The sequence below is a fragment of the Biomphalaria glabrata genome, chromosome 13 (genome assembly GCF_947242115.1).
Source record: "Biomphalaria glabrata chromosome 13, xgBioGlab47.1, whole genome shotgun sequence".
Lineage (NCBI taxonomy): Eukaryota > Metazoa > Mollusca > Gastropoda > Planorbidae > Biomphalaria > Biomphalaria glabrata.
In genome coordinates, this window is record NC_074723.1 from 4,059,005 (window position 1) to 4,079,321 (window position 20,317).

Below are 20,317 nucleotides of genomic sequence, written 5' to 3' on the forward strand. Positions count from 1 at the left end.
GGGATATAAGGGAAAGAACCTTACAATTACTACCATATTGTTCAATACTGCAACAATTATCACCCCTTTTCTATATAAATTTTTTTTTTTTGATTCATTATGTGCTGTCATGGACAAGGAATACTTACGCAAAATTTCAACTTGATCCGAGACTGGAAAGTGGAAGAAATAACGTGTACAAGATGTGTACCAGACAGACAGACAGAGTGGGTTGGTATAAGCTTTGTACCAGACAGACAGAGTGGGTTGTAAAAGCTTTGTACCAGACAGACAGAGTGGGTTGGTATAAGCTTTGTACCAGACAGATAGAGTGGGTTGGTAAAAGCTTTGTACCAGACAGACAGAGTGGGTTGGTATAAGCTTTGTACCAGACAGAGTGGTTTGGTATAAGCTTTGTACCTGACAGACAGAGTGGGTTGGTATAAGCTTTGTAAAAAAGTCTCCCCTTATAAGAATGTTTTGTGGATGGGGCGATAGCTGTAGAGCTCTCTTGCAGACAGGGCCGGCCTTACGAATTGGGGGAGGGCCAATTTTTACAACCGTTTATCAATTAGTAACAGGCGTCAGTGGTTTAATTAAATTTACGTCAATCGTACGATATAATAATTATGTCAATCCTTTAATTCGCACATCTTTAAAAGCCTGTGACAAAAGCCATGACTTATAGTGATATGCTTAATGTTAATTGGGCTGCGTGGGGCCCAATATGTATCAATCGGCCGCACTGCTAGCATGATGCTCAGGCTAATCACGACAGCATAGCCCTTGTTCTCTCAAAGGCTTTTCCTTTAGAGGGCTACAGAGAGAGATGGAACACATCGCATCCCGGGCGAGGTAGCCTAAACTTATTGTTTATGAATGATATTATAAATGGTCAAGGGTGTACATCATTAAAGTTTATATAGGTACATATTTTCATTCAAGTTCTTATCAAGCAACAAGCACACAATATCAAAATGACGGCAAGTTAATGTGATGACAACACTTTGTTTTTTTTCTACAAAACAAATGTGAAGTATCTTAATACATTACATAAACAAGCAAAATATAAAAATACTTTAAAAAAATAAAGCATATCAAAGGCCTAAAGGGGAATAACTCCTCAATCTCACAGTAATGTAGAAGTTATTTCCCCTTTTCGATCGCAAACAAAATAATTAGTTAGCTAATTGTTTGATTTTTAATTCATTCATGTTTTGTTGAGTACAATAAATAATTGTGTAACGTTTCAACTTGATCCGAGAATGGATGTGGTAGAAATAATGTATACAATAATCTAAAGGGACAAAACCCACACATATTTAGCCATGTCTATGACTACTGGAGGTTTAGTTTCCTTTTTAAGTATGGGTGTGGGAAAAATAACGTGTTCAAACTCTTACCAGACAGACAAACAGACAGAGTGAGCTGATGTAAAAAGCTTGCAAAAAATTATAGTAACACATAGGTGTTCATCAATGAAATGACTTTATTTCGGAGCTACTCCGCATTCACCTTTGAACCATGAAGGGGCTGTTGGTTTCGGATAGTTGGCAAGTAGCTCTCTAGTGTAGAAATTCACTTTATAGTACCTGTGGAAATTAGGATAAAGTAAACATATTGCTAATAATATTCAAACTTTTCAGGGTGCGTAGGTTAAGTTCAGGAAAAAAAAAAAGGGGGGGGGGATACCATTAGTGACACAATTTTTTAGTTATTTGTTTCATCCATTAGGTTAATTTCACTTAAAAGCTAACACTCCTGTCGCCGGCCTGGGCATCTCAATTACATTTTGTTCAACACAGAAAAGCAGCGCCAGTGACCAAGTTTTAAAATTGGAGAAAGTAGTGAATAAAATGTGACGAACACAGGGGACTGCGCCGACCGAGGCCCGAACCAATGACCCCGGAAACGACACCACCACCTAGCAGCAACACACTACAAAGCAGCGATCAGACGGGATAATAGCCCCCTACGCCGCCGATTCCCTACTGGACTTTATATCAAAGAGATTTAGCGCTTGGTAACATTTTCTAAGACAAGGACAGATTTGTATTTCATACTCTTATTGCAGGGGTTCTCAACCTGTGGGTCGCGACCCCCTAAGACCATCGAAAACATGGATTATTATTGTCTACTCTTCTATTGCTGGATGTGTGTGTGTGTGTAAGGGGTCGCGGCAGAGTGGGGGATTGTAAAAAGGGGTCACCGAACTTAAAAGGTTGAGAACCGCTGTCTTATAGGTATAGTCTGAAGTTTGTGCATACAAAGTAGAAGGGTACTCAACATTGCTCAGTCTTTTGTCCACTGTGTGTTTATCAGAAACAAGCAAAAAAAATATTGAAAAAAAAAATACACGATATGAATGGGAAACTAACAAAATTTCTGGTTAATGTTTCTATTGAACAACCATGAAAATATGAAGACCTGCCCATTATTTAAAAAAAAAAAAACTGACCATCTTTCTGCTTGGCCGAGAGGCCATGTACGCTTGACATGGCTTGGCTTGGCTAACTTTGAAGGGGGCTCGAGGTTCGACATCCGACTTGAGCACAGCTGTGTTTACTGAGCGCCTATAAATAGCACGGAAAACCTTCTCCCAGATACCCCTTCCTCCCCACTGGTCCAAATACGGACCATAACGCTCTGAGCATGCTATTAACTATATTTATTTATTTACCAATGAGTTGGTAACACAAAACAAACGTAGGACTACACAGAGAGAGAGAGAGAGAGAGAGATTATACAGGTCAGTTGTTGGTAAGTTTAAAGCAGGAGATATGGATAATTTCATTCGTTTATTATTTGTGGGTATCGTCACCATTGTGATCAACTAGTTAATATTTCATTCTGCTTACTTGCTCTTTTTAAAGAAATAAATGTAATTGTCCCACCAATAAACAACAGCGTCGAACTGAGGGGGTACATGACGCCAGTGGATTGATATTAAATTATAATTTCCATTCATCATTTCAGAAACAGGATTCCATCGCCATGTTAAAGTTTTCTGTAAAAAAAAAAATATTTACAAAAATGGAGTTATTAGAATAAAGAACGACCTTTTGTTTTTGTATTAAAACATGAATAATTCATATTTATGATATTTATAAATATTTATAATCATAGAAGAGGGTGCAGTGCCTGAGTGGTTAAGCGCTAGGCTTCCGAACCTGGGGCCCTGGGTTCAAATCTCGGTGAAGACATGGATTTTGAATTTCGGAATTTTTAGTCCACCCAGCTCAAATGGGTACCTGAATTCAGTTGGGGAAAGTAAAGGCCGTTGGTCGTTGTGCTGGCCACATGACACCCTTCTCGTTAACCGTGGGCCACAGAAACAGATGACTTTAACATCATCTACCCTATAGACCGCATGGTCTGAAAGGGGAACTTTACCTGTGTACTGAAGCAAGCAAACAAAATAGTATTATGGTCTTAACATTGCGTTTCCGTGGGGCGCCTTTGTTACGTCACCAAAAAAAGACTGCCTTTGGCATACGTTCGTCTCCCATACGGGTACGTGCCCTGCCCAGCGTAACTGTCGGACCGTAAGAAGTCTCTCTATACTGTCCATACCGGCGTTCGCAAGGACATCACTGTTAGTATTGCGGTCTTGCCACCGTAAGTCCACGATGAAGCGCAAGCATCTTTGGTGGAAGCGCTCACAAAGTCTTAGTTGTTTTCTGTATAGTGTCCATGTCTTAGAGCCATATAGAAGGGTTAAGAGAACTACCGCCTGGTAGACATTGATTTTTGTAGACAGGCGGAGCGATTTGTTCCGCCAAACTCTTACCCGAAGGCGTCCAAAAGTGCTACTGGCCGTGGCCAGACGGTTATCAACTGCCCTTGAAAGTGAGGCGTCATATTATTTGACACTATACTACCTAGATATGTGTGGCAAAATATGTAGGTCACAGCTTGGGCTGCGCAGCCACGGGAAATACTGCACTCCTCACTAATCTTCGGACTCGACGACAAGCCTTATATAATTTAAAGTACAGTGGCGGCACAATGGATACAACGAGATCAAGGTGGGAGGAGTTCCCTAAGTATGTAAAGAGCATTGAAACACTTACTCAAAGGTACCCCATTTAGACCTTACGACCTTTGGAGACATTTTTTTCCATAGTCAAGATTGTCATATGACAGACTAACCACTTTACTTCCCAAGCTCCTAAAAATCCAGAGATTTAAAATCCCAGTCTTCACCGGGATTCGACCCTTCGGTTTGGAAGCTAAGCCAAGTTCTTTTATGAAGAAAAAAAAAGCTTATCTAAGGGGAATAACTCCGCACGTACAACTATATCTCTCAACAATGCAGAAGTCATTGTCCTTATTCGAAATCAAGCAAAATAATCTATTACCAATACTTATTTAACTAACTGGTTAATTTTACTTGTTAATTCCTGTTTTGTTAGGTACAATAAATACTTGTTTAAAGTTTCAACTTGATCCGAGAATGCATGTTAGATAAATAGAGAGTACAATTATCTAAAGGAACCAAACCCTACATATTTAGTCATATGTGTGAATACTTGAGGATTAATTTCCCTTGTTGGTATTGCACAAAACAATTAATTACCAGTCATTAGATGACTAATGGACCTCATTCACCAATCGTAAATAAACACATTTAGCCACGTCATAATATTGATAAAACAATGAAAAATACGTATCACGTGACAGCCTTTATGTATTACATAAGTTGTATAGAAGATATAGAGAATCACGTGCCTAAATGTTGTTTGTTTACGATTGGTGAATGAGTTCCATTGGTTAATTTCTTTATTGATTTATGTCTTGTCTATGTCAATGAATAACTTTGCAACGTTTTAACATTATCCGAGAATGGTTGAGGGAGAAATAATGTGTACAATCTTTTTGCCAGACTAACAGTGTGAGTTGATATAAGCTTTATGCAAATGTGGGTCATTCGCCCTTCCAAGGGATTTACTGCCTTAAGCCTCATAAGTTCAGAAATACACAAACATGGACTAGTAGGTGTCTGTCTAAAAGAAAGATCTAATTAAGTTACACATCTTACGTTACCCCGAAGAAGAGAACTAAAATTTTTCCTCTGGCATCGTATGTTGACAAGGCTGCCAGAGGCGTTTCCACAAACGTCGTCTTTGAGTTTCGTGGGTAGCCCAGGTCTAGAGTGGAGTTAGTGTAGCGCCATAGTGTGCTAGCTGTTCATAAAGACACATTGAAGATGAAGCATCCGTGAACAAAAAACAAGCTTTAAAAAAATCCTTTAAAAAAAAAAACAAAGCTTATCTAAAGAGAAAGAACTCCGCCATTAAAAACTATATCTCAATAATGTACTTGTTATTTCCCTTATTCGATATAAAAAAATGTTATAAGTATCAACTTGTTCGGAGAATGTTTGAGAGATAAATAGCGAAAACAATAATTTAAATGAACAAAACCCAACAATATTAGCCATATCTGTTATCACTGAAGTATTAATTTCTTTTATTTGTATCAATCAAAATAATTACCAGTAATTAATTGTCTAATTGTTGTTTTTTTTTATATTCATTCATGTCTTGATATGCCAATGAATAATTGTGCAAAGTGTAAGCTGATATAAGCCATGTAATAAATAAAAGTAAGATGTAACTCAAGCGACCCTTTCCCCGATCGTTAAAAAAAAAAAAAACTTTACCCCCCCCCCGCCCCCCCCCCCCCAAAAAAAAAAAATCCATACCCAATATTTCAATTGTAGATTTTAAAAAATAAAATGCATTTTTAGACGAATTTAACTGCCACTATATTTCCAGGTGAAACGTGGCAGTTTGTTAATTAGTACAGTCTAGTTCAGAGCAGGTGCATTTTAATACTATAGATTATCAACTGGGCTAACTAGGTGTGTATACGTCTATTTACTATGCTGAAAGGCAGAGTTTTTGTTTTGGAAAGAATGCTCTTGAAAAAGCTGTCAACTCACAATCACCTTATAAACATATGGCCTCGGTAAAAACATGTCACTCTCCGCGGTCTTTTGCTAGTTTTTTTTTTTTAAATCGCTTCCCAGCTCTTTTCTGTCCTCTCGGCTTCATCTAGTACACAGCGTCGCCAGGTTCTTTTTTGGTCTTCCTCTGCGTCTTGAGCAGTGCGTGCGTGTGTGTTTCCACTCTAAAGGCTGTTTAACTCTGTTGTTGGCAGTTTTTTTTATGGTGCTGCTAATATATCTCCACTTTCTCTCTAAGATTTACAACTCTACATTTCCCATGTCCACCCATTTCCCACAGTTTGGTGTTTTCTATTTTGTTACAACAGTGTATTCTTAAGATATTTCTCAGACATCTGTTGATGAAGGTCTGTACTGTTTTTTGTTGTTGCTTCAGTTGTTCTCCATGTTTCAGAACCATACAGTAGGACAGCCTTGACATTAGAGTTAAAGATTCTTATTTTTGTTTTGTTTGAGATGTGGGGAGATTGCCAAGTTGTTAACTACTAGAATTATACTATTTTATCTATAGAAGAGACACTTTTCTAATGCCCTCTCGCTGAGTAGGCTCCCTTGCATGGTCACATTGCTGTGAATTCAGATAGGTCTTCCTGTCGTTGGGAATTTTCATTCTTATCAAATTAATGGACGTTATTAATATTATATTATTATAGCTTTTATATAGCGCTACTTTCATGCTTATAGCATGCTCAGAGCGCTTTGGTCCAATCTCATTTGTGGACCAGAGGGGGTATCTAGGAGTTGGTTTTCCGTGCTGCCTTTAGGTGCTCAGTAAACACAACTCTGCCCGAGTCGGGTGTCGAACCTCAGAGCGCTTTTGGTCCAATCTCATTTGTGAACCAGTGGGGGGGGGGGGGGGGTATCTAGGAGTTGGTTCTCCGTGCTGCCTTTAGGCGCTCAGTAAACACGACCTCTCGACCACGCTTCCCACGTTAGATAAAGATAACTGCACTCAACGAAATAATCAAAACCAAGAAAAATAGCGTCGACAATAAAATTCAGGGGACTAAACCCAACAAATTTAGCCATATATGTGACCACTGAATTATTAATTACTAATTGGTTTCTTTTTTTTGTTATTGATTCGTGTCTTGTCTATGACAATGAATAATTGGTGCGAAGCTTCAGCTTGAACCGAGAATGGGTGTGGGAGAAATAGCGTGTGCACACTTTTTACGAGACAGACAGAGTTAGTTGATTTAAGCTTTGGAACTAAATTATGCTTCAAGAGATTAAAAAATTGATTTTTACAGTGCTTACCGGATACACTAAGAAAAAGCAATAGATGAAAATCGCCTATTATCGATTGCGAAACGGAACCTCTTCAATTGTATGTTTCTTTTTAATAAACTTATTTTGTCTGTCTGTCTGGTAAAAAAGTTTTGGCATAGACAAGACATAAATTAATTTAAAAAAAAGATAATTTAATTATTACTTGGAATTAATAACTTTGTTTGATACCAACAAGGGAAGTTAGTCCTTCAGTATTCACAGATGTGGCTAAATATGTAGGTTTTTGTCCCATTCGATAATTGAGCATGTTTATTCTCCTACACCCATTCTCTCAAGTTGAAACTTTAAATAATCTAACAAAACATAAATCAATTTTAAAAAATTAACCAATTAGTGAATTAGTTTTTGCTATTTAATTATTTTTCATATCATATAAGGGAAATTCTACATGTGGAGTTCTTTCACTCTGCTAAGTTTTGTTCTTTAAAAAAAAGCATATTTGATATCTTGCTTGTTGTTTTTATAAAGCACCACAACGACAAACAAAACACAGACACACACACGGAGAAGGAAGCAGAGTAAAACAAGTTGACAACAGTGCCGGTTTTAGCAAGGAGGTCAACCAATAATAATCACTAGCTTTTGGTAAAATGTATGATCCTATAAGGAAATTTATACATTTACATTAGGTTTGAATGTTTTATCTATGCAAAACCAATATCATGAATTTTTTAAAGGCCGTTATCTTTAAGAAACTAATCAATCAGATCTATCAAAAAGTAATATGAAAAAGTAATTTCTATCAGGGCCGGATTTAAGAAGGCTTTGAGCATGATTAATTATGAAGTCCTCTAGGCTCTTTTAAATGCTTTCTAAATCAATTATTTCTGTAAATAAGTATCTGCATAAACATATTTTTTTATGAAAGAAATAGAACACTAGTATATTTAATTAGCACCATCTATAACATTAATTAAATTTAGAAAGCCTTCATGATAGAGAAGACTTAAAAAGAAAGTAGCAATTAGGCCTATACTAAAGCACGGAACCACAGTATTCAAATGCAAATACAAAACCTAATCAAATACTCAGAAAGATACAAAGATAAAATCCTTGTACCATATATTTGTACAATTGCTCCTTCTTCTCTAGTACTATTAGAGTATGGAATAGGTTGCCTGAGTCAGCCAGGAAAACCAATTATTTGGCAGAGTTTAAGTCATTGATTAACATGCATGACTAGATTGACCTAGGGACACGCGTTGGACCTAATCATTTTTTTTTTGAAGTAACGTCTGTATTTTATAAGATAAGATTTACATTTTCCTCATTTTATATACTCAATATGCATATTTTTTTTTAATTGTCAACATTTTAGTTTGTTAAGGTCCTGCCTAGGATTGAGACTCTGAGCGCCTGCGAATGTTAAAGTTACCCGAATGCAACACTGATGCCGATAATTAAATGTCAGAAATATTGCTTTTCAAAAAAGTCAATAATTGCTTGTTTTTTTTTTCGAAATCAGCAGAAAAAAAACACATTTCTTCAATAGTGTTTTTATTTTTGTATAGACCTACTCATGGTACTGTTTTAGATTTGAGAAGAAAAAAAAATCTCACTGAATAATTTTAAAGTATGAACAAGGTCACAAATTCACCGATTTTAAGTCTTTTTAGAAACTTAGAAAAAAACAACTTACAATTGTACTAAAAAAAAACACAACCAGCTGTTAAATAGATAAACATAAATGGTGAGTTGGGTTGAAAATAGCTTGTACCTATGAAAGAAATTAGTGACGTTTGTTCACCTGCCAGGTAGGCTCTTTAGTAAGTTCAAGGAAACACTTTAGCTACCAAAGTCAGTTTTAATGTGCTAAATGGAGTTAATGGGGCTAAGCTCAATAGTTAGTTATTCAACTTTCAACTTCGGCCAAGAATGCCAAATACTAACGACATCTTGGGGACATAACCCAGTTTCATTTGTTATTGGATAAAAACGTTGTTGAAGTGACAAATATGGATACCCCTTTAAAAACCTTAAAAATAAATATAAATGTAACTCTTTGTTACAGAAATTTAGGCTTCCACGCAGAAGATCCACAACAAGATGTTGCAAAAGTTACAATTCATTATCTAATATATATAATTGAAAATAAGGAGTATGTATGTATGTCCCGAATAAAAATCAAACCCGTTTGACCAATCTTGAAAAAACTTGGAATAAATGTTCCTTAGATCATGGCCGAGACCCTAGTGGATGCTTAATGTCCCTCCGACAATTAGAGGGTCATAAAAATAGATTTTAAGCACCTAATTGTATCTTTATTAAAGAACGGAACTTTTTAATAAATCGGGTAACCCCGCTTTCACAGTATTTTCACAAAATATGAATATGTCGGATGAACGGGTAAACCCATTTTCACACTCTACTTTTATTTTCGTGTCAAAATTTTAAAAAATGTGAAGGAAACATTCTACATGCTTGACATATATAGCCCCTCCTTCGTGATCGAAGATGAGCACATTTCTCATTTCCTATGGACTCGAAGGTGACTGTAAAGTCCAATCCTCGCTTTAAAAAGCCACCCGAATTCGTGGCATGGGCGGGTGGGTTAGGTCAGTTGCAGATAGCCTGCTTCTTCTCTCAGCTTTTTGTTGGTTCGGCGCTCCTTCACCCTGGCCACTCCTTTTGCTTCAAATCTTGAGACTACGAGACTCACAGCCTCAAGCCATGCTTGGCATAAATCTAAGCTCAATCCAGTAGATCGGTAATACTACCCCATTTTCTGAACATACGCATATTTTGCAACACAGGAAAAAAAGAATAATAGTAATTGTATTAGTTCTTATTAATGTTAAATAATAACAAAAAAAAAAAAAGATTCTTCTTATGAATTAAAGACGTTACTTTAAAGAACAAGATAGTTGCGTCTTAATCTTATCTTATCTTATATAATACAGACGTTACTTCAAAAAAGAAGATGATTACGTCCTACGCGTCATGCATTTAGTCATGCATATTAACCAATGACTTAAATTCTGCCAAGTCACTGGTTTTCCTGGCTAGCTCAGGCAACCCATTCCATGCTCTAATAGTACTAGGGAAGAAGGAGTATCCTACGCGTTTCATGTGTCAATATGGTCATGCATGTTAATCAGTGACTTAGAACCTGCCAAGTCGTTGGTTTTCCTTGCTGACTGAGGCAACCCACAATAAGGAAAGAAAAAAGCATGAGCCTAGACACTAAAATCAGACTGATGCGCTCCCTGGTCACGGCCACTTTCTTATATGCCCGCGAATCTTGGACGCTGACTGCAGAACTAGAGAGGAGTATCCTAGCAATGGAATAGAGATGCTACAGAAAGATTCTAGGTATCACATACAAAGACCGCATCGCAAATGAAGAGATTAGAGACAGAATTATATTATAGCGACTGATGTTCTAAAAAGTCGAAACGACCTTCCTTCAAGGAACAGTTCCAGACATAAGAAGATGATGCAAGCAAAGAAAAACAAACCTATGGACTAGGACGTAATAATCGTCATTACTAAAGAAACTTAAGGGAAAAAAACAACAACAATGATTGGTTGCAGACTGATTTACCTTTAAAAAAGTAGGTCCTCCTAAAGTCGCGGATGTGGAAGATCACATCTGCTTGCACAGGCACACCAGGAAACTCGTGACCAACGTGCACTGGGTAGCCAGGAACTATCCCCTCCTCTGTAACACGATAAACCTTCTGACCACTGAAGATGTAACCTTGTTGATCTGAAACTAAAGCAAAAGTGTGTCTTGAATGAAATTGTTATCCAACTTAGTGACGAAGACTATGAGTGTCACTACCAAATTGCAACCCTTTATGAATTCGTTATTTGCTTGGTGCAACTCGGTGCCCTGATGGATGCGATGACGTATTAGAGGAGGACGTCAGGAAGTGAAGATGACGTTAGTCTTTGTTGACGTTAGTCTTTGTTGACGTCAGTCTTTGTTGACGTTAGTCTTTGTTGACGTCAGTCTTTGTTGACGTCAGTCTTTGTTGACGTTAGTCTTTGTTGACGTTAGTCTTTGTTGACGTCAGTCTTTGTTGACGTCAGTCATTGTTGACGTTAGTCTTTGCTGACGTCAGTCTTTGTTGACGGTAGTCTTTGTTGACTGCTAAATTTCAATAGTATTCGGGAACTAGATAGAAAGTAAAGTATCCCTTTCAGACCTTGGGCAGATGATATTAAGGACACCTGTTTCTATGTGCGACAGTTATCTTATCTTATATAATACAGACGTTACTTCAAAAAAGAAGATGATTACGTCCTATGCGTCATGCATCTAGTAATGCTTGTTAACCAGTGACTTAAATGTGAATATTCGTTTGTTATAAATATCACTGATCTATTTTGTGTGTGTTCTAGTTTCTTAATGTTTTCATGAGTTGAGGGGTCCCAAACAGAGGATGCATATTCTATTATTGGCTTTAACGAGGGTGTCATATGGCCAGGACTTAATATACACTTTCTTTTCTGACCTACTTAACCAGTTTACTGGACTTGATGTGCACTCAGGCGTGATAGTATGGTCAGGTTTAATCTAATTGATGTATCGCAGCGTCATGGAAATCAGTGATCAGCGAAATGGAGACACACATTTTATAGCAACATTTTTCATATAAAATACTTGCCAGTCGAAGCAAACATCTACACACACATTTAAATTTGTACACACTACGCATTACATAGACGATGAAATAACAAACAACTCTTGTTACAACGCTTATAAAAACTCACTCTGAATCTTCCTTGTGGTAAGATTATTGCTATCGATTTTTCGTCATAAACCAACGCTATGGCACACCGGTAATAATGCAGTGGGTACCGAGTCAAATAGCTGTGCTGGCGACACCATTTCTGACTCCTTGGCCCACCAGGGAGGGCTAACAGCACCTACCGAGCAGGCTTAGAGTTCCCATCATGCTCTGGTAAGAATCCAATAAATTGAAATGAAAAACCTGTGGGCAGTTTAGACCATTCGCTCGTTTCCACGTCATGTCTGTACGACTGTGAGACTAACAATAAATCTGCGTGATTAGAAATTTTTAGCACATGTTTTTGCTTAAGGGGACATACGAGTCGGAAAGAAAGAAAAAAAAAAGTTCTTTATTAAGACTAAATATTTTATATTATCTTAAGAGTACTTAATTAAACAATTGAAAAAATATAGTTTTTGACTTTATAACTTTACTGGTTGTCATGGAAACAATCCAAGATGGCCGCCAAACAAACTATAATTAAAAGCTTATTAGCAATGTTATGCTTTTAGCTTTCTCAATGCGCTATGGTCTTATCACTTATCAGGTACAATTTCTTTCCCTTGGTCGATACCAAACAAAATAATTAACAATGGTTATGCTTGCCCTGGGTGGGGCAAAATATGTAGGTCACAGCTGGGGTCTGCGTAGCCACGGGAAATATATTGCCTTACAATAACTACAGGCCAGCAAGAAGAACCAACACTAGCAAAAGGCTAGAAATTTAATATTGGTGTTAATAATTTTTGGAATGTCCGTCCGTCCGTACTGTTTAGATCTCGTAAACTAGAAAAGATAGTGAAAATAGTTTAGACCAGTGATTCCCAAAGTGGTCTATATAGACCCCCAGGGGTCTACGAAGACTTCCAAGGGGTCTACGAAAGTGAAAAAACAAATTGGGGGTCTATGAGATGTCCACGGGGGTCTACGGTAATAGATTTCATTTAAGCATGTTGTGACTTTAATTTTTACATCCTATTAATTTTATTCTTCACACTAACATATAATGTGTGCATAAGTTAATCCTTTAAATATTTATCCTTCTATTCAAACGAAAAAGTGTTGTATTTAATTTCAATAATTTTAAAATAACTTAATTTTGTCTACATGTAAGTAATATTTAGCAAAACTTAATGTAAACTGAATAGCGTTGATTATTTAACATCGTTCATTCATTCCTTATAAAACATGCCGATTGCCTTTTTTTATGACGATATGAACCTATTTACGCTTGAGAATGTCACCCTGATAAAAAAAAATAGAAAAACTTTCGAACATTCAAAGATAAAGTTCAGAATAGACCCACAAAATCTCTTCGACATCATATAGAGAAGATGATGGTTTGTGGGTGTCTTACACTATCTGTTTACTTATAGCAAAATAGGCGCTTGGCTACCGAACCTGGACTCCTGGATTCGAATCTCTGTGAATTTTTAATTTCATTATTTTTAAGGCTCCCCTGAGTCCACCCTACTCTAATTGGTACTTGAGTTTAGTTAGGGAAAGAAAAGGTGGTTGGTCGTTGTGCAGGCCACATGACACCATGCTCGTTAACCGTTGGCCAAAGAAACAGATAATCTTAACACCATCACAAGATCTGAAAGGGAAACTTCACTTTTTTATGACAAAACATTAAAGGTAAAACATTGATTTTACCAGCCGTTGTAGTAGTAAACACTTTTACACAAACCTACACCTGATATTATTAAAATAACTGCTTTAAGCAACACTACAGTTCAAGGACACGTCGGTGGCATGAGTTATAAAATTAAAAGCTTATTATTATTTGCAAACGACATATATACAGTTTGGGATCAGCGGTGTCACAGGCTATGACAGGGTTTAGTGATTTGTGTTGCAAACTGCATTAGGGTCGCCGTCTCCTTATTTTTAGTCAGAATTGACCCACAAAACCTTTCCCATGTTTGAATATAGGTGCAAGGCAGGAGAGTTTTGAATTCAGTTTTACTTCGGCTAGGTGGGTAGCCAGCCAAGGCTAATGAGCCCTTCATGCTTGACGCTTACTGGCTTCGCCCCTTCTCCTGTTAGTGATAACATGTTTGCGGACTCAATATATGAGCAACACTTGAAAGATCAAGAAATACGCCAGAAACTGCTCTTTGCGAAAACTTTATTAATTAATTAATATTTAATGTTTGAAGCACTACTTCATAGAACAACAAATTCCTATTTGAAACACAACATCTGTAGCAACGAATGATAAACTGGCAAAAAGACATTTCCAGTTTGTTTGGTGATTCCAGCAGTACATATTAATTTTTATTTTAATTGGTTTCAATTTGAATTTTATCAATAAAAAAAAAAGATAGATCTCTATAATTTAATATGTAGCTTTAAATTACTTTTTCACTTTTCAACTAACTACAGATAGAAATTTGTTGTAAAACAATGTTGATGAATTTGAAAAAAAAAGCAAGTTAAACAGGGGGTCTACCGAAAACCAGAAAATAAGGCAAGGGGTCTACGAGAGAAAAAAGTTTGGGAACCACTGGTTTAGACCATTCAAAGTTCTGATAGAACGGATATATTTTTTTCTTTTATGAAAGCGAAAAATCTAATTTTTTAATTCACCTGTGCAAGCAGTTTTTTCATAAAAATAGACCGCTTTTACAACTATTCACTATTAATAGTAACAAACACAAGAGGCTCTTTAGTACTAGAAAGAAGTATGTACCATATTTTAAATCATTTATACAAACTGTTTTAGATATTTAGTCAAAATTATTTTTTTTTACATTTGTATTGCTAAGTTATGTAAGTTCTGTCATACTAACTACTACATTTACACAAACACACAAATTTACTTTTTTTAAAAAAGAGAAAAAAATCTATTTATATGCATATAAGTTGGACATAATTTAAAACAAAATTAATAAGTAGATTTCATATTATCGCGCAAAATGCAGCTCTACACAATCATTATAAAACATGTAACTAAAAAAGAATTTTTTTTCACGAAAATGTTTTTTTCTTGAGGATTTGAATAAGAGATTGACCCTTTACAAAACAATTAGATCAATTAGATATTCATTATAAGACATCATTTAGGCCAGGTTGACATCTAACTTCACATTCATTTTCACCTATCCTTTGGACCGCTGGGGCACCACACAAGATCTGTCAACCATTCTTTCTCCATTCTTCTTTCATTCTTCATTTGTCTTTGATAAAATTTCATTCTGATGCTCTTTCTGAAAATATTGAAACCTACCTGGGTGGACCACTTCGGGGACCGATTTTGAGTTTTTGTTTCCACACAAACTCTCTTTGTAACCTTGTTTTTTTTTTCATTTAAAATAGCCAAAACAAGAGCAAAATACTAAATAAAGCAAAGCCCAAAAAGAGGCGAAAAGAAAAAAAAAGGGAAAAGGTCAAAGGATTCCACGAATGTAAACAGCTAGACAATCGGTATCAAAAGCGAAAACCGATGTATCCTTAAAAAAAAAAAAAACAACAAAATTATAAATCATAGTAATAAAAAAAAACATACAAAAAACACTTATATTAAAAAGCACTAAAAAGTAGAGAAAAAAAAAAGCTATGGTTGTGAATTCCAGTTGAACCCAACCTTTCCACACCCATCTCTTCTTTATTTTGTTACTTTTCCGTGCGTTTCATTATAAGAGTTGTTTTTATTTTAACTATTTTTTTTTTTATGTAATTTAAAAAAACCATAACAACAACAGCCAAAACCTCAAAACACAGTTGTCCTTCGTTACGTACCATTTACAGGTTAAAAATACTTTTATTCTGGCCGACAATCTTTGTTTTTTTTTTTTTTTTTTATGAACCTCCATTTCAAATCGTTTTTGAGAGTCGGGATGAAAGACTTGACCCCCATTCCTTTTGCTTTTTTTTTTTTTTTTAGTCTAGCGTGCGCATTCTCGCCATATGGTGAACATTTACACAAGTTATACGCCACCAGGGAGCCAGCCCCCCCCCCCCCCACAGTGTCCCTGCTTTGAAACAAGGATAAGAAGAAAACAGAGCCCACTTTCTCTTATCTCGCGTGAGGCCGAAAATAAGAGGCTTGCAGGGGGTATAAAGTCAGTCGATAGGTTAATAATAGTTAATTGTATTAGTAAATTGGCTATAAGGGAGTATGGTAGGCTGGGGGTTGTTGATAACTTAGTTACACGTATCACTGATAAAGTTTCATAGAAATAAATAGATAAGTTAAGTAGAACAAATAACTATCAGACGCCAGAGTTTTTGAGACTGGTTTCACTATATGAAATTTTAACTCTTTCTCTCCTAACTGACGATACCAACGTTGATTCCAACAGAATGTGGTAAATAATTACGGAGAGAAAGAGTTAAAGTATATCAGTTACTTCCCCTGAGACGAAGAAGCCATAAATTCACCCAAGGTGTATAAAGGTCTATTATTCTATTCACCCCCTTCCCACCCCCTACTTTTTTTTTGTTTAATAGCAGGTTCGATGCCAAATATTTGTTAAAATCACTCTCAGCAGGAGGCACTACTCTTGTACAATGATATGACAGATGAGAAATGCGACAGAAATGCAGCGGTTATATAAAAAGTAGATCAAAAACATATAAACGAATAAAACTAATTAGACTAAAAAAATATCATTAGTATTTTAACATTCTCTTGATCATTTTTGCAATAATGTAACTCACAAGACAAAAAAAAAAAAAAGGGAGGCATGGACAAAGACGGTCGACAAATCTGGTGCCCCAACGGTCCAGCAGACTAAGGGATAGGTAAAGGTAAAAAAAAAACAAACTCACAATGTTCACCAAGATTTTTTTTTATATATACATTAAAAGTATAAAATACAAACATCTTATCATATATATTGCAGAATTTACTTACAAAAAATAAGACAATTACATCCTACGCAATGTATGTATCGATCTAGTCATGCTTCTTAATCAATGACTTAAACTCTGCAAAGCCGTTGGTTTTCCTGGCTGATTCAGGCAACCATTCTTTAATGGGACTAGGGAAGAAAGAGCACTTGTACGAATTTGCTCTAGCATAAGGAGTAAGAAATGTGCCTCTTTGTGTAAATGTATAAATAGATTTCCCTTATTAATTTGCGCGTTCCGAAAACGGAGATGAATTCATATGTACAACACAACACGTTTTTCAATGACCATTTCTAAGAAATGTGTTTTAATCAAACTCGCAAAGTTACTTGCTTCTTTTTAAAAAGTAAAAGTAAAATTCCCCTTACAGACCATGTGACCTATAGGGCAGATGATGTTAAAGATCAGCACGGAAAACCAACTCCTAGATACCCCCTCCCCCCCACCGGTCCACAAATTAGATTGGACCAAAAGCGCTCTGAGCTTGCTATAAGCATGAAAGTAGCGCTATATAAAAGCTATAATAATAATTAACGAGTGTGTCATGTGGCCAGCATAACGACCAACCGCCTTTACTTTCCCCCAACTAATGTCAGGTACCCAAGCTGGGTGGACTCAGAGGCGCCCTAAGATCCCAAAATAAAAATCCCAATCTTCACCAGAAGTCGAACCAGGGACTTTACCACCCAGCCACTTGTCACATACTAGTTTTAGAACCACTGTGATACAAAATGAGTTGATAGTCATTTTTGGTCTGTAACTGACCACGGGGTGAACCCCTCAGTTATCTGAGAGCTCCAGCAGAGTGAGGATGTATGTATTTTACTCTGTCTGCTTGAATCTTATGATTTGATATCGAGTGTAAATTTATGAATGTTCAATCGTATGATATTAGGGCCTCCTCTGGCCTTATTAGTGTGAACTTGTGTATGCACTGGACTTATGTGATGTGATATATATTTTGTGATGGCTAGAATTGCCTACAAGTTGTTATCTTATTTTCCTATGTAATAAACATATGTCGTCTGCTGCGACTGAGTTAGTCTTTGAGTATATATATATATATATATATATATATATATATATATATATATATATATATATATATATATATATATATATATATATATATATATATATATATATATGTGTTAAAGTCAAGTTACTCATCAACCTTAGCGATACTACGCTGCAACTAAAGTGATCAGGATAATGATATTTACTGCGTACACAAGTTCACACTAATAAGGCCAGTGGAGGCCTTAATATCATACGATTGAACATTCGCGTTATCAGCACATCATTGATGCTACACCACTGCGCTTCTTTTCTTAACCCATTTTAAATTTTCTAAAATCCCAAGGAAACTTTACCAGTTAATAAACGCGCATAATATAAAAGGAGAGCTTAGATCAGTTATTAAACAGCTTTAAATGCGCCAGGAAAAAAAAACGCGTCATGAGAGTGAGCTATGATCAGTAGTCCAAGAAGCAAGGTGACAAGACAGGCATGGACACCTTCAGAGAAGAGTTGCCCAGGGTCCGTTGGTGAAGTACTCTTGCGGACCTAAGCCCCATGTCACAGTCTTAGTTGACATTGCATGATCTAAAGTTCACGTCATGTTAAGAGTTTAAAAGACATGTGGAATTCCTGATGTAGAAAACAGGAAGTAGAATGAATAAAGTTAGACTTAGAGGTCAGTCAGTCAGTCAAGAAAAGCAGACAAGTAAAGTCAAGTTAGTAAGAAATCAAGTGTTATTCTTTGGACCGAGTGGTCAAGTATATTTTAGTCCGGGATGGACAGTAGCGACTTAGAAAAGTCTGTAGTAATTTCAGTTAGAAAGTAACTTATGGGCAGTTGTTGCCAGTGGTCTTTTGAGACATGTATTAGTTGATCTATATTTCTACACAGTGTTACCCGCTGAGATGCTGACGTGATTGATTAGTAACTGACATATATTGGATACTTTTGATACCGCTGTTATGCGGATAGGATTGTTATTATTTCTTGACTTGTAGCACTAACAAGTAGTGCAGTGTACTATTATTATTATGGTAAAATAAACTTCATGTTGTCTGCTGAAACGGACTTGAGTCAGTCATATAGTATGTTAAACATTTACACCCCACTGGGAGTCTCAAGTATTAAGTCGAAAAAGCGAATAATATTAATACAAATTATTATTAAAACCATTAGTTACAGTTAAAAGATAATAGGTACTTTAAGTCATTCAACTATACGAATTAGTTAATGTTAAAACTAGGCTGATTTTATAAATACAAGTTTATATCAAACAATTTGTTATGCAGCCAATTATATGTGCTATGTTAAGTCAATTAATTACAAGTGCTAGATAATATCAACCACGCGATAGACAATATAAACCACGTGCTGGTTAAAGTCAACCACATTGCTAATTAGTCAACCACATGCTAGTTATGAATGCAATTACTTACTCTGTATAACTGCATTTATTTTTCTAAAGCACCATTTGGGCATCTTGACTTTAGGGGTATTTACCTTCTTAGCAGCAGCCAAAGACTTTTTCCTTGGTGAGATGACGTAGCCTGGCCTCTTACCTAGAAATGTTCGCAAAAGTGAATTTTAATAAAGTTGATTATAGCACTTTGCACTTTTGTTTATATTTTTAATTAAGTTCCCTTTTATTAGAAAGCTTACATCAACTCACTCTGTCTGTCGGTCTGGTCAAACGTTTGTACACGTTATTTCTTCCACACCCAATAGAGGATCAAGCTGAAATTGTGCACAATTATTTCTTTTACTTGACAACACAAGAATCGATAAAAGATAACCCATTAGTTAATTCATTATTGGTAATTAATTATGTGTTTGGTATCTCAAACAAGGGAAAGAATTAGTACTTGACTGAAGTGGTGGTGGTGTAGGCTGAATTAGTCCCCTTTGTATGTCGTCGTCTGAGTCTTAGTGAACACAACATGAAAGCTAGGACGAGACTATAAAAACAATAGATAACTTTACAATCTTCCATGTTTATAGGCTCTCCACTAGCAGGGTGGTTACAGCGTTGGCTTAAAAAGTCTGAGAAGGCTTGAGCCATGATTTCGAATTCATCTCGTTCCCCCATTTTTATAAATGCTTTTTCATTGTTAGTCTAGGACTCTAGATCTATTAAAAATTTAATTACATGACTGATACAAACTAATTGATACAACTACGCTTAATACAAGCCTTGTTTTTTTTTTTAAGTATTTTTTTTCGTTCTTCAAACAATAAAATTCACTCAAAGAGTAAAAGAAGAGAAAGCAACAAGGAGAAACGTGGGGTCAAAATAATGGAACCGAGAGAAAAACGTAAGAGAAATGAAAATAGGAATATCGGGTAATATTTTGAAATAAAATTACAACAAACTGTACTACAAAGAGAGTTTGTGTTTTCACACAAACTCAAAATGCGGCCCCCGAAGTGTATACCTATTGTCATCTATTTCGTTGGGAA

General features: G+C 36.1%; 1 protein-coding gene and 1 long non-coding RNA gene across 2 annotated transcripts in view; both read right to left on the reverse strand.

The window, feature by feature from the left end:
* Window positions 1-1,148: 1,148 nt before the first annotated feature.
* LOC129922265 (uncharacterized) lies at window positions 1,149-5,158 on the reverse strand. The gene is made up of 3 exons (XR_008774236.1): window positions 5,026-5,158; window positions 2,838-2,986; window positions 1,149-1,571 (listed from the first exon to the last, which is right to left on the reverse strand). It is a non-coding gene; the product is annotated as an uncharacterized LOC129922265 (long non-coding RNA).
* A 4,748-nt stretch (window positions 5,159-9,906) lies between these two features.
* The window catches only part of LOC129922392 (matrilysin-like), a 31,688-nt gene continuing 21,277 nt past the window's right edge, over window positions 9,907-20,317 (reverse strand). The window contains exons 8-10 of the mRNA XM_056008299.1: window positions 19,297-19,419; window positions 10,788-10,958; window positions 9,907-9,968 (exon numbers count right to left, since the gene is read on the reverse strand). Of these exons, the coding sequence (XP_055864274.1) occupies window positions 9,907-9,968; window positions 10,788-10,958; window positions 19,297-19,419 (356 nt within the window). The remainder of the gene's footprint in view (window positions 9,969-10,787; window positions 10,959-19,296; window positions 19,420-20,317) is intronic.